General features: G+C 41.1%; 1 protein-coding gene across 2 annotated transcripts in view; it reads right to left on the bottom strand.

The window, feature by feature from the left end:
• Positions 1-20: 20 nt before the first annotated feature.
• ppp2r5d (protein phosphatase 2, regulatory subunit B', delta) overlaps positions 21-15,258 on the bottom strand; it is a 30,936-nt gene continuing 15,698 nt past the window's right edge. Inside the window, exons 4-17 of one of the 2 annotated variants that reach the window (XM_088933799.1) lie at positions 13,371-13,570; positions 12,642-12,752; positions 12,281-12,373; positions 11,376-11,506; positions 10,656-10,715; positions 10,454-10,562; positions 10,299-10,352; positions 9,273-9,443; positions 8,895-9,022; positions 6,464-6,565; positions 5,990-6,062; positions 5,458-5,520; positions 4,692-4,808; positions 21-3,996 (exon numbers count right to left, since the gene is read on the bottom strand). In XM_088933799.1, coding sequence (XP_088789925.1) covers positions 3,859-3,996; positions 4,692-4,808; positions 5,458-5,520; positions 5,990-6,062; positions 6,464-6,565; positions 8,895-9,022; positions 9,273-9,443; positions 10,299-10,352; positions 10,454-10,562; positions 10,656-10,715; positions 11,376-11,506; positions 12,281-12,373; positions 12,642-12,752; positions 13,371-13,570 — 1,550 coding nt within the window. In that variant the 3' untranslated portion in view covers positions 21-3,858. The remainder of the gene's footprint in view (positions 3,997-4,691; positions 4,809-5,457; positions 5,521-5,989; positions 6,063-6,463; positions 6,566-8,894; positions 9,023-9,272; positions 9,444-10,298; positions 10,353-10,453; positions 10,563-10,655; positions 10,716-11,375; positions 11,507-12,280; positions 12,374-12,641; positions 12,753-13,370; positions 13,571-15,258) is intronic. The other variant, XM_088933800.1, reaches the window with a different exon arrangement.

Here is a 15,258-nt window from a genome sequence, read left to right as displayed (position 1 = left end):
TTTAAATGCACACCTTCAAGTTTGTTTCAAGAGACTTTATTTTGTTCTGTACATACATGAACATCTGTACAAAATATGACATTTTCATACTATGTAATGCTCTACCTAAAGTACAACATATGTACATATGACCTGGAAAGCAGCTTAATGTTAGTGTCAGAACTGGGGGGTTGTGGTAGTGGAGAGACCCTTAATTCTTTCAGCCCTCTAGGCATTATGCTCAGCTCAGCTGCTGGACAAAATGAGCACCCTGTCCTCTCCTCTGGTTCCCACAAAAAGCTGTTCACACCAGACACTGCTCTGAAGGACACAGTTTCTCAAAAGCTGCTTGAAGGAATGTCTGAGAGGGACTGAGTCTGTTGGACTCGGGAAAGCAGGCCAAGGCAAGGGAGTCTGCTTGTGGTAGATGAAAGCAGTAACGTTTACCGTGGTTGTGTAGACAACAGCCCATGTTCACTGATCTTTGGTACAGCCCAGAACGAACATGCTTTCTTTATAGGTAAAAGATGTACTGGTCACAAGACACCATCAAAACTAAGACTTTCAAAACCTATCTGTACCTTATAGTAGAGTATGAAATGTAAATACACCATTAAAAAAGTACTATGACATTGTATTTAAAAAGCTGCCTGTTCTATAGTAACTGTGTACTGTTTTGGAATGAGGGGGTAAGTATTGAAAACAGGGTCTTAAACCTAACCAGCCAGAGAATGGTTCCACAGTTCCAATAAATCAGTGCTACAGCCCTATATATTCCGAGGTATTCAGTCATTTGATCCAAATGAAAAAGCAGATATTTGATAGTTTGTAAACCAAGTAGAAAAATAAACCTGACTTCCTCTTAGCTTTACAGTAACAAAACAATTAAGTGACCAGTTCATGACTGGGGAAAAGGGAACCTCAAGCCATTTTAGGATCAAACATGTTTTCATGCCTAAATTTAACTTAAAAAAAAACATTTATACAGAAATGCCACTTTAGATATTTGCAAAGTTGAGTAGTAGTACAGTGTATGTGGTCACTTTGTCCAGCAGCTGCCCTCTGAGAGAAGTGTTCCCCACCGTTGGAATGATTAGAAAGAGAACAGAAAAGGGAGATCGTGCAGCAGGACAGGGGAGAGGAGGGGAGGAGTCCAGACCAGGCAGGGAGGACAGGAGGAATGAGGAGGGGGACTGCAACCCTAAGCAATATACATTACAATATACAGTACACAAATATTCGCAACAGTAACTGCAGGCTTTCTTTTTTCTTATAATGAGCCTGAATAATAAGCAAATCTCACCTTTTTACTTTCGTGTATATTCCTAATAAGAGGATTGTATAGCGCTCCCGTACACCAAGTGCATGTTTTAAATTGTTTTTTAAATATTGCTTCGGCACCATAAAAATGTTGTTCACAATCTATGACAGAGTCTAAATAATAAATCACACAGGTTTTCAAGGGGCTGGGTGAGATGAAGAGATTCCCTATGCTTGCAACGGCAATTACTAGTTTGTTTCTAAAACATGAGTCAGCATTTTCATTTCCAGTGACTGCAGCCTTTGAAATAAATAGGAACAAATCTGTAAGTAGTGTAACTTGGACACTACACTCAAAAGGTACACTGCAGGCAGTTCATGCCTTCACAAAACAAACAGCAACCAGCGCATGCTTTGTACATGGCACTGATTCCTTGAGATCCAGTTGGATCACAAAATAGATCCACCCATACTGTATGACAACTCCCTCTCTAAGCGTTAGTACTAATGCAGTCTGTCTACACAAGCTCAGCTCCCTTGCCAACCACAAAATCACCAGACTGAATTGCTACACAAAACCCACTGAGACACAGAACAGGAAGCTAGTCCTCCAGCTTTGGTGAAGCCAACAGCTGCTAGAGAAGATGACCGCTCTGCCCTTGGTTAGAACTGAGCCTGAAGTCCGCTTGCCAGAACATAAAATAATGCTCAGCGTGGGAACAGTTAGTTGTTCACAATGCCATTCTCTGCATAACCAAAAATAAAACTATGAAGGCAGTTGATATTTTCACATCCTTTACGAAAAAGCCAACAGCAAAGCCAGTATTTCACCATTTTTAAAATTTGGCAGATTGCTCGATAAGTCTTTGTAGGTGACAACATCCTTGAAGTGTAAAAGACATTCTGCCTTCACAAATGTTAAATTATTAAAACGATCTTAAATGTAGCATTTGGAAAACTGTAGTTCCACATGGCATCTCCTTTTGTACAACCACTAGATGGCCACATTGGTTACAGTCATAATCTAGAATACTTAGTCCAGATAAGAAACTAGTCCCAAAACCAGAGCTAGTCCCATTCATCACAGCAACAGCTACCCCAGAAGATTAAATTGAGCACTAAAGCATTTAAAACAGACAGCTATCAAGCTAATGTACAAGCTCTTTCTGTACAATACCATGAAACCTATCTACATTAAGGGCAAGAATGCTAGCTCAATAAAAATGACTTATGAGGCGTCTCTAGCACAAGGAGGTAGCTGTGACTAACAGGTGTCAAGAGACCATGGGAGGAAAAAAAACAAGGATCCTCACAACTGGGGACACTATCTGGTGCTGAGGTAGCAGCCATTACCAATGGTGACACTTTCTAGTGCTTTTTCCACTGTCCTTTGGACAGCTTGAATGAAATTATAGAACTGAACACTAAAGGCAGAGAGGATGTTGTAGACGGAGTACAAATGACTTAGATTTAAATGTAACACTTTCCAAAAAAGGCAGATGGGTGTCAAAGACATTCTCACTATAATTAAAATACTATGACGTCTGTTCAGGAGGTCACGCCTTTTACACTTCCTGAGTCTCTTAACTACCTCTAGAACTGGCTGAATTAATCATATCTGATCTTTCTAATCACCTGTGCACAAAACCCAAGAAAATAATGCCAAAATGGATACAATACTGGAATCTTTCACAATATAGCAGAAATTATTTAAGCCCTGATTCTTCAAACCATTTGGAATGAGTGTATTGACATTTATAGCATCCAGGAAGGGAGTATGTATATTTGTGTTCCTCCAGCTCAGAGCCAAATGACTACATATACTGCCCAATGTCACATGGCCTTAAAATATTAAAAACTGAAGGCTCAAATCCTTTCATTCAAGATTCTTTCAAAATTATGTAATAGAAAATCATCCATTTTGAATGGAACAAATACAGTACAGGAGCAAATGGTGCAGTCTTTTCAACACAGGCTGCTACACAAGAAACTCTCAGCATACAAGTGCAATACTTGAGGTGAAGGCAATGATTCAGAAAACTCATAATCTTTAGAAGCACAAAACCAAAATGAATCACACCCAATGAATAAACTAAACAAGCAATAGTACTGCCTCTTTAAAAAAGAACATTACACATTTGGATAAAAATAGGGCTACTATATATGTTCCTGGAAAAAATGTCTACAAGTAAAATGGATAGCTTTTAAAAAAAACACAGTGAAGGAAGCCTGTGTTTTTAAGTGCTTTTAGTTTCTTCAATACTAATAAAGTGACAAGTCTTGTGACCTACTAACACCTTCTCTTCGGAGCTTTACGGTGGCTGCAGATTTCCTAGTCAGAGGCTACACTCAATGAAAGGGAAAAAGCACAAAGTGGGAAAAGGAAAAAAACATGAGGAAAGAGACACAAAAACACTGCTGACTGATTTTTTAGGATCTTCTTTCCTTGTGACCCAGCTTGGCATACCAATGTTCTATTTGTGTGCGTGCGTCTTGTCTGTCCGGTGTGTGTGCGTGGGTGAGGATGTGTGTGATAGCTAGGGTCTTTGCAGACAGGGCTCTCCAGATGGGTGGAAAGCATTCGGGGTGCAGAGGGGGGAAGTGGGAGGGGCTCCCTAGTCAGAGAGCTTCCTGATTGGCTGTCAGATACTCCTCTGCACGCTTGTGAGCCTCCAGGGCTTTAATAGTGTACACATCCTGCGGCAGCTCCGACTTCCGGCGCATCAACACCTTGTCCTTCTTCATGTCCTTGGTCACCTGACACACAAGAGGGGGACATTCATCATGCTTTTATTCAAAGGGGAAAAAGAACAGCTGACAACTATTTGTGTCAATGCAAAAATGATCCAAATTACTATAAATCATCCAAACTGAAGCTGAAAAGTCCTGAGGGGTTACAAACAGGGAAATGAACGGCTGTGCATCAACCAGAATTTTCAAAACCCAAGTATAGTTATATACTTCAAATAAAATAAGCTATACACGTCATGCACAAAACTATGCATTACCGGTACTTCACAGAGATAAGTGATGATTGTCTGCAAGTGCTACTGACGCACAATAATCTAATTTTACAGTAATAGTATGGTTCTGCAGCACTGGATAGTGATTGGACAAAGCCAATTACTATTTGTATCCACTATTCAACTGCTGCTCTTAACTCTCACCCTAACCTTAAAGTACGGCCATTTCTAATTACTGTGACTGTCATACAGAAAGGCAAGGGGTGAAACAACAGCATGAGCTTTAACTCCAGCTGTACAGGCAAAACGCAAAGGCAATGCAAGCCAATACCAACTGGGAAAACCAGCTGGCTCTGCAAAACTGCTCCATGTTTGCCTGCCCAGGCCTTAACAGTGGCACTCCACAACCTCCAGCAAAGACAGCCAACAACAGTCAAAGAGAGCCCCTTGACATCATGGGGAGCAGATGCTCTGGTGGCAGTGAATTACCTGTGTGGCCTCAGTTTCCACAGTTTTCTTCAGCAGCTGGATATCCTCAGCAGTTGGGGTCTCGGTCTCCATGGAGTATAAAGGCATCAGGGCTGAGCTCTCACTGTACATCATGAACTGCACAGAGTCACAACAGAGACAGTCAGAGGCAGCACCAGCACAGCACCTGTGTGTTCCATTCAGAGTCCCGATTTCCTCTGCACGTCAACAACTAGAAATGTATTTTTACCTCGCATCCAGACAGACAACACAACACCTGTGTTTATCAGAAATTAAAAATGTGTGTGATCAAGATACAGTGAGTCGCCTGGCCAGAGTGTGTTTATAGGAGCAGATGGAGAAGAAAGGGTAGGATGTCATGTGTCCTCTATTACATGTGACAGTTTAAAGACCGCGTGACAGTGCAAGCAAAAAGAGGAGTTAAGATGCTACTTGTATTATTAAAAATGAACAAATATCCAAACTAATGGTTTTTGTGGGCCGCCATCAAAAAGTACATCCATTTGTTGCCAACCAAAGCGGGTAAAACATTTTTTTTGGCAGAATCTTCAACCATTAATGACAGCTAAAGTTTATTTTATTTTAAAAAGCTATTTTCCAGTCAAATAAAGAAGTTAGTTTGCTTTGGCTTGTGTGGTTTCAGAATTCAAGCTACACTTGAGGTCTTTCCTGCCAATGCAGTCGTCATATTTCACAGTGTGGACAAAGGCATGTCCACGAGGAAAAAAAATACTCCATTCACTTCCAGAAAAAACATACAACTTGCCTCATCTTGAGGGTGAAAACCAGTGACACATCTGGAGGTCATTGAGGGATAAATCTTTGCACTCTTCCAGGGGAGACAGAAAGAGAGAGACAGCACGATCATTTCCGTGTCTTAATCCAAACCACATCAATACACAGTCAGGCCAGCTCGCACTCTCTCAAGCTCGTTAGAACAAGAAAACTGCAGCCATCACACAAGGTTCATCTACCGTATCCTCTTTTCAAACTTAACATTATTTTACAACAGCAGAAATGCTGTACACTGTATTCACGACAGACACAAAGGGCAAGAGATTAACAGGGATAATTATATTGCTCAGCAGCAAGAAGATCTCTATTTAAAATTAGCAAAAGAATGAAGTTCCTTACACTGGTAACACCCCCAAATTACACCATTAATTGACGGAAACCCCAACATTGTAATTGCAGACTAACTGCACATACAAGTTGCGATGCTATTCTTCCCGAGTCTCCTCACTTAACGGGGCAGTGCAGGGCTGTCCCAGTCATGCCCAGGGGCTCCTGCCTCTCACCTGCGGGTTCTGGTGAGCCAGCTCTTCAATCTTGTGCCAGATCTCTTCACGTTCCTTCAGTTTGTACTTTTCTCTGAAATTGAAAAGAAAGAAAAAAAATAATATATCGGTATCAACGAAACTGGAAATTTCAGAACGAAATGTTTCAGACAAAGAAATGGCTACCATTCAAACTTTGGAAAAAAAAAAGAGATTTTCTTTGGTGGACAAAGTGTGAGCATTGGCCTTTACATAAAGCACATCAATAAAACAGTAGTGCATTTGTGCTACACTCAATTTGGCTTTTGGCACTACAAGTTATTTCAAGAACATGAAGCATTTTGCTATGAAGCAAAATAAAAATAATGCAGCTTCCTAACTGTGGAGTCCAATCACACAGTGCTGCCTGCTCCAGCATGGTATGTTTTTCTCCGACTCCAGCTGGATGCCCGTTGGGTTTGTACAGTACAGGGGACTCCTGTGGGCGGAACTCACTTCTGCTTCTCTGCTTTATACTGCTGTGTGCAGTCATCAAACAGCTTCTGATTCATCTCCATGAAGAGCTTCAGCGCATTGTAGATGAGCCCATGGATTGTCCTTGATGGGTAAGGGAAAGAGGGGACTGTTAATCCAGGAGTGCAAATAAAAACTCATCCAAGCCAAAAAGGAAAGAAGGATGAAAAAAACACAAAGCTGCTGAACAAACAGCTGCTCTTGACAACAGGATTGTGAGAAATCGTTTATGAGCTCTTAAGAAAATCACTCCATACATAGTTTTTACCTTTATAATTATTTCTGTGTTTCTTGCGCTGCTTTTTCATTGAGACCGATGTTTCATCCTAGTGTTTTCATATTCTAGCAGCCTTGATCAGAACATTTTTGTGTCAACTTCGGCATTGACCGATTTGTCTGAACTACGGGTGGGAACTTTTAGGTCTATGAAAGGGGGGCACTACGGATGGCAGGACGGCGGTGGCGCTGCTGCCTCTCTGCTCTCGGTGCTCGAATCTGTTGGCTCGTTTTCTCCCTGCCTGCCGGGTTTAGCCTCTGGCTCACTGCAACATCTCTACACATGAAAAAGCTACTGAAAATGGATCGATGGATTTAACTCTAAAACTATTACATATCAGAATACTCCATCCCAAAAGCAACAAGCACAAGGCAGGGTATACCCTAGACGGGACACCAGTCCACTGCAGGGTGGACTTGCAAACACGCACACACTCACACACGGGGGCACATTTCCACAATGAGAACACAGCACAACAGGACTCAGAAGGCAATTAACCCCCCAGTATGTCTTTGCAAAGCTGGAGGACTGGAGCACCTGGAGGAAACCCACACCAACAAGGGGAGAGAACATCCTAAGTCCATACTGATAGCTTCAGGATCCGGAATTGATCACAGGAACAAGGGCTGCGAGGCAACAATGCTTACCACTGTGCGCCCATCCCACCCCCCTCTGAACATTACAGGAGTGATTCCATCAGGACATACTGAATTAATGCAGTACACCCTTCTATCACAGGATCCTTGACACCACAACCTTAATACTGCTATCAGCATTATTAATGCTTTCTTTATTTCATTTTCCACACCAGGTTGGCAAGATAATAACTGTTCTAAACTTGATTACTGTGACTTACCATCCCGTCAGCTGTGAGCCACATAACAGCTGTGTCTGGACTTAAGAGACAGTGCCATCGGTAGCTACTATGTTACTACTCTGGTTATGCTGGTGTACTGAACAAAACTTCACATTCCTAAACTAATCACAAAATTTAATTCAGCATACTGTATATGTTTATGCTGTATCCCATAACATTTTTTTCACGTTTTAACCAGTAATGGTAAACATTCCTGGATAATTTGTGTGTACCGATATAGTGTATTAATAATAAATACACTGTTCGCACTGCAAAACTGTTTTATTTCACTTTTACTTTATACATTGCATTATCAAAAACATTGAATTAAATTTTAAATGGACAGAATACAGTACTGAGATGGTCACATACACACACTTTTAAGTGTGCTTAATAATGTTATTTTAAAAAATGTCTAGGATTAATGTCCTTAGTCCCAAAAGCTGGGATTTCTTTAAGGCCTGAGATTGGCAAAGCAGAAGTGTTCTTAAAAGAAGGCAAAAAGATCTCACTCCTCAACATGCTGCACACCTCACAATAAGACATAGGAGTAATTATTGTTTTCAACCTTTAATGCACAGCCTGAGAAATACCATGCTGCAGAGGTAACACAGCAAACCAGCAACTTTTCAAACAGCTGCCATGCGCTGCTTTTCATGAATTCACTTGAAGATGACATTACTACTTTACGACACGAGACTCTTAACACAGCACAAATAAAGAAGTTAAGCACCTGCCTTAAGCACCTACCAATCATCAGAAAGTTGGAAACATATGAGAACCACAGAAGCTCCCACCTGTCACATTTCATGAATACACTGCTCTATTTGTTTCACTGAACATTCCTCCCAGTCCTCAAAAAGAAAATAGTTTTGAAAGACAACACAAAAGCTCCCATTTCCTCCAAGTCCAAACACATATGTAAAACATGGCAGGTTAACCAGATTCTGGGAAAACTGGTCCTGATGTGAGTGTGTGCGTGTCTGTTCGTCTACCCTGTGATGGACTGGTGTCCATTTCAGGGTGTATCCTGCCTTGTGCTCGTTGCCTGCTGGGGTAGGCTACAGCTCCCCTGCGGCCCTGAATCAGAGGAAGTGGTTAGAAATTGGGTTATTTAGTGGTGTTTTATGTATATCAAATGACAGATAAATACAAACCTAGACATTCTCAGCAAAAAACCAAAGTAATCTTTATGCTTCACATCAGGGTGAGGAAGACACTAGAGTAACACAGAGGTGGTGCATGAACAGCTCTTGACACAAGACAAGAATGATACATACTTGTTCCAGTGGCTTTTAGAGTTCTTGTATAGGGCTGGGAACATGATAGGAAGGATCTTGGCTGCATTATCACTTATCAAGCTCATGATATATTCATTGTTCCAGTAATAAAGAGCTCTCTCTGCCACCTGAAAAACAAACAAGAGTTTTACCCACTAGTTCTGCCCGGTTCTCAGAGTGCGCATTTCACACTGGTATCAGAAAGTTTATCAAAGACAGCCTCAATAATTACCTCTCCAGAAAATTAAAACATAATAAGCATGAAACAAAATTCATGTTATTTCCCAACAACCACATTTTGAATGGAAAACTGCACCCTGCACCTCCAATGGATATTATATACATTTCACAACCCAAGAACTCACCATCGCACCTCACCTGAAAATGTGGACTTGACACACACTTGGCCAGCTGTCTGAATAGAGGTTCCATGACTTTTACAAACTCAGATGGTTCTATGACATCCAGGATCTCTTCCAGTTCATTGAGGAACATCACCTCCTTTGGGCTATGGGTCTTTGGCCAGAACTTCAGCAGGCCCATAATGACCTGGGGGACATGCGACTCATGAGTCAAAACTTCAAGGCACTTCAAAAACAGGATAACTGTACCACAGAGGGGCTATTGTATGCACCAGCAGTTTGCTCCTGACAGACTGAATAGTCACGGCCAGAGAAAAATATGAAGTTCATCAATGCTGAGTTTTACATAACCACTGAGGAAAACAGTCCGATCTCTGTTTGCTATATTAAAATAGTTAACAAATGATCCTATCCAGTCCTATCCCAACTTAACCTTTTCAACTACATTATGACTTACAGGGTAACAATCCCTGGATTCTGGGATTCTGATGCTCTAATTTTTAAACGCACTGATCATTTGGCAGGAACTGCCGTATCTGAACACCACTGGCACTGCACTGAAAGCGAAGTCTCAGTTAAAAGTGTAGCACAAACCAGGCCGGGATCTAGAGCCATGTGTGAAAATCTGCAGATTATTTCTTAAAATCAGATTATGAAGAAGGATCTTTTTATGAAACTTACTGTAAACTCATGCAATTAAAATGCTTTCATTTCTGTGCTGAACAGTCGATAGTTTAAAAAACAAAAGTCTAAAAGTCAGCAAATTTAAAATAAAACTAGCAGAAACTGACAAAGAAATCCTTGCTAGTAGGCCAAGGTAAAAATACTTTAGACAAACATGAGTAAACATTTAATAAAAAAAGAAATCACAAAATAATACATGGTCCTGCTTAGATTTTGATACATCTTAGAGGAGCCACAAAAATGAAGTTTGACTTCTGCACCATTCAAAACACCCAAACTGTAAAACTGACCAAGTGACTCAAGGTTTTAAAGACCTCTCTTATTCCAATGTAACAAGCACACAGAGATCTGTACTTACTGGTTCTGTTAGACTGCTGTCTTTTTCCAGAAACTGCACCACACAGTAAGCCAGCTATAAAAAAAATGAACACAAGCTGAAAAAACTGCAACACCTGAAAATGTACAGTACTCTGTTTACACAGAAATGGAGCATTTTAAAAGAAGTGTTATTACCTGTGGGTGGTATACACTAAGTGATTTCACTTTGTGCAATGGCAGCAATACTCTGATCAGGAACATTTTATGCTCTTCTTTCAACGGCAAAGCAAAACCATTGATTATACTAGAGAAAGAAAGGAACAAAAGAGAAATTTTAAAAACATCTACAGACTTTTTTTATTTCATTTTTTAAATCAGGAATGTCCATACTACTCACCTTCCTAATATTTCTAAGAGCTCCGCAATTCCATTGTGATGCTCCGTTTCATATATAAATCTAGGAAAAAAAATATACGCAATCTATTGGTTGAAAAATTAAATAAAAAAAAACCACAAACACATTCATCATTATCATTTTAATCTCAAATCTTCTAAATCTTAGCACAGCTCTGCTGGAGTCGTCCAGTCTTTGGGAGGTGGGAAGAAACATGAGCACCCGAAGAAATGTATACAGAGAGCATTCAAACTCCACACAGAAGGTGCCCTGGCCCATGATCCCAGAGAGAGCTATGAGGCACCATCACCATCCAGAATGCCACTGTACCATCCTTCCTTTTCCTTTCCTAATCTTACTACAGCACACATTTATTTATAAATTATTTTTATCCATGAATGTCTTCATCTTTCCAATAATTTGCTTAGTTGATGTTCAAAAGCACAAAGCTCTTCAGAACACCATTTCATACTCCACAGAAAAAATGTCAATGCATCATTTTGTCTCTCGCAGGACAGAGCAGCGAAACTTTGTTCTTTAAGCACTGAACAGAAGCAGGCTTAATTCACATCCCTGCCAACATGTTTTTATATTGGACAACTCCCTACAAGGAGCCATATATTATCCCTAAAGCAACACATCATGAAGCAAAACCACATGCAACAAAACAAACCGTGCCTCACAATTCTAAACATCTGCTGAAATGTGGTGCAATTTTCTTACCTGTAGAATATATTATTGATCTGTCGTCGTATATATGCTCTCAGCCCCAGAAATTTGCCATAGATCCTGTGGAGAATGGTCTTAAGGAAATCTCTTTCTCTGGGGTCTTCACTATCAAATAACTCCAGTAACTGTCATGGAGGATGGAAGATGGAAATGGGAGATCAATTCCTCATACAGTATTGCTCAGACATGACTGAAATATGAGGGTGTAGATACGGCTCTAACCATAAACAGCAACAAAATGCTCAGATCAATTTGTAACACCATTCAGATCAAACATCGTTACTCCACAGCCTGCATACTTCGAACCCCTGTGATGTTATCAAAAGTCAGAAGATAAGAGCCATGTGGGAAGATAGGGAGCAAAGAACACTGTACCCTTATCTATGCTAATGCATAACAGTTTTATACCATTCTCTGAATCACAATGTAATACAGTGTGATTCGTGCCTGAAGACATGTACAATTGCTGGGGTTACAGGGTACTCAGAGACAAGCCCCTCTTGTATGTTTCACCTTCACTATGCAACACAACCACATTTAAAAAAAAAGTTAAAACTTGGTTAATATCTCTTTAACACTAGACATTGAGGAAAAGAGCATTTTCAAAAAATTCCCGTGTTTTTGTATTGCTGCCAACACTGTGACATTATCTTCCAAACTCCAGGAGCAACATTAACACCTCCTTTCTTAATAATATCAGCTGAGGCACAAATAATTCAGTGATCATGCATAACAAATTAATCCAAATCCAAATTAATTTTCTGTTGTTTTATATGAATCAGGGATACAGCAGAGCACTGAATCACCTTAGAAGCTTGATTTAAACACCATTATCTAAAAACTGCCTTAACAGCTATAATATTTAACAATCAAAGTTATAAATGGTTTCAGAAACTTACCGATAAAACAAACTTTTGGTCAATGTGTTTTTTTGCAATGTTTGGCTGGAAGTCTGGTGATTCCAACAGTCTTAAGAAAAATTCATATACAAGCTGGAAAAAAAACATGTTGGGACCACTGTAAGCAGGTGACACAGCATACATGGGTTTTTGTCCTAATGCATTGCACTGTTACTGCAGATGCCATTAACCTTCATCATAAAAACACTTAGAGAATGATAAAAATAAGTGACAAGAAACACAAAAAAAATCCTACTGGACCACTAACCTATACCCAGCATGTTTATTACAGAGTTGCGGAATTTGTTTATTCTAGTAGGATTTTTCTACAAAGAAAAAACTATGGAAGGGCCCCGCCTACCTGGAGGTGTGGCCACGCAGCTTCCAGTGTTGGCTCATCCTCCTCGGGGTCAAACTCCGCCCCCGTCGGGTTAGAGGAAGGCGGGAGGGTCCTGAACAGGTTCGCTGAGAACTGGCAAAACAAAATAAAAGAAATCAGAAAAGTTCAAATAAAAACATTTAGACAATGGTACCTTCTTAATCAGCTGCATTTTACATATTCAAATACCTAGGATTTTCGGAAAATAAGTCTTCTTCTACTGATAGCCATGAAGCACTGGGTAGCTTAAGTAAATTAACTACTTTGCTGCACATATCTATGTCCCCACCTTCATGCTTTCTGCAAAGGGAAGGGCTGATGTAATGGCACCCAGGCCTCTCTCCATGATCAGGTCTAGAGCGGATCAAGCAGGGCCAGTATTAAAATGAAAGAGACAATACCGCTGGCAAGAGGAGCACAGAAATATAGGACCAACATTACAACCAGATGCAGCTGTGGCAGCTGGACATCAACTGAAAGAGGGTCACATGGAGAGCAGGTGTCATGAACAGATCTGTCTCAAGGGGGAATTCAGCAAACTGAATCTCATCTCAAACCCACATATGAAAAAGAGCGGCTGTATCATGTGATTCAGACAGAGGAGGGTATTGCCTTGAGTTATGAAGGTTTTTTTTCAGCTGATATTCAACTAGCCTCTAACTCAGGAGCCCCTGCAAAGATCCCGGCAGCTGTTCTTGAGTCTGGCCTCACCATAGCAACAGCCTCAGGGTAGATGGCCTCAGTGACCACGTCGCGGTTGTGCGTGATGTACTCCACCATCTCATTGAGGCCAGCGCGCTTCACCTCCTTGTACTTCAGGTCGCTGAGGGGGTCGGAGACGAAGTCGAAAAGCACGCAGCACTGCCGCAGTTTCTCGACGAAGAGCTCCTCCCTCTCGTGGGGCGGGGTATCTGCACAGCACAGCGAAGACAGCAGGAGAAGGAACAGGTCGACACCAAGCTCAGCCACTGCCTCCCACCCACCCCGAACACGAGATAAAGCAAGAGGCGGTACTGCTTTCAGCTAGCTGGGGGGCTGGTTTCTCTCACAGTGTGGAAAAGTCCTTTCAGTACGCAACACCGTGCTCATGGATGACGGAACAAGTACAAGTGTTCTGTCACACTTGCACTGAATTGTCCTTGCTGAGGAGGACCACGTGGTCCTACGGCATTCACAAAACTTTTACAATGTGTTGCTGGCCTCACCTTTTCACGAGCACATATAAACAAGTGTTACATTACGGAAAACAAAAACCTCCAGCACCTCAAACACCAGCGACCTTGACATCCGTCCGTTCGTGTTCTCTCATTAGGAAAAAGCAGGGGTCAACTAGTATGATCGTAGAAGTTCAATTCATACGGCTCACACGCTTTATAAAACAGCCAATTTAACCTATTTTCGAGGCAGTGGCACGAGCTCCTTCACCATCTCAGACGTGAGTTATTTAGATACATTTAGATGTGGTGGGAGACAACGCAGAAAGGTCAGCACAGCCTCCTGGAGGGGATGAGAAACAATCCGCCGTGAGGCAAAGACAGTCTGGAGAAACTTCACGGTTTTCCGCACCCCTCTGCTCAAAGCGCACACTGTCAAGATCACAAATGTCATTACAGCAGACAGGAGTCCTGAAACCCGTCCGACGCCAGGCAGGTGAAATGGGTCGAGTGTGAAGCACACACTCCACACAGTCCTGGAGATCAGCTGGCACCTGCCACTGCTTCACAGGGCTCATGTCGCGGACGAGCCAATTTCAACATGACAGGCTAAGCTCCAGGCCAGCCATCCGTTTAATTGAGTCTTTAAACTAGCGCCTGCAAAATGAGAACAGTGATCAAATAATTTTTATGGCACAGACGCATAGATTCAGACTGTCATTTCTGGTTATAGCTCTAATATTCAAATGAGATTTGTGAGAAATATTCCCAACAGTTTATTAGAATGGGATAAAAAAAGAACAATTATTGATGCATACTCTGAAGCTTGTCACTCTAACAATGGTGCACAAAACACGAATTTCTTAATCCCCGCAATCAAGAAGCCAGCTCCAAGAGTGCATGGAACCTGTCTTTCAAATAGGGACGATGATAAAGGAGAATTACCTTAATTTCACTTGATGGCGGCAGGACACTTAAAGAGTATCCATACAAAAAGGCTCAGATAAATATGATTGCCACGTGCACAAATACTTATTTAAGTCGCTCTAAGGATTATCACACGGGCTGCATAGAAAACTGAAAATGTACGTTACCGTTCAACATATGGAAAAGTATATTCTAAAAATATTTACTACACGCACTGTTGATCTACAACCTGCTGTACAACGCATCCCAATAGTGTGATTATGAGCACACAGTAATGCACTAACAGTAAGAACTTTGTTTTGTGCTTTTTAGGACATGCTAAAGGTTACATCTACCAGCAGAAAAAAAAAAACGATAACGCAACTCGATAAAATGTTGACCTAAGAAACAGTACATACAGATAGTGGACAAAGTATGTAAACGCCTTGGTAAATGAAAGATATAAAGCACACTACACTGAAAGCAAGGCCTTCCAGACAGCTGTGGCTCATGTGTTAATTAAGCAAATAACATGGGCA

This window comes from Atractosteus spatula, chromosome 15 (assembly GCF_055471065.1).
Source record: "Atractosteus spatula isolate fAtrSpa1 chromosome 15, fAtrSpa1.hap1, whole genome shotgun sequence".
Taxonomy (NCBI): domain Eukaryota; kingdom Metazoa; phylum Chordata; class Actinopteri; order Semionotiformes; family Lepisosteidae; genus Atractosteus; species Atractosteus spatula.
Note: the sequence above shows the minus strand (reverse complement) of the source record. Positions and strands in the feature narration are given on the sequence as shown.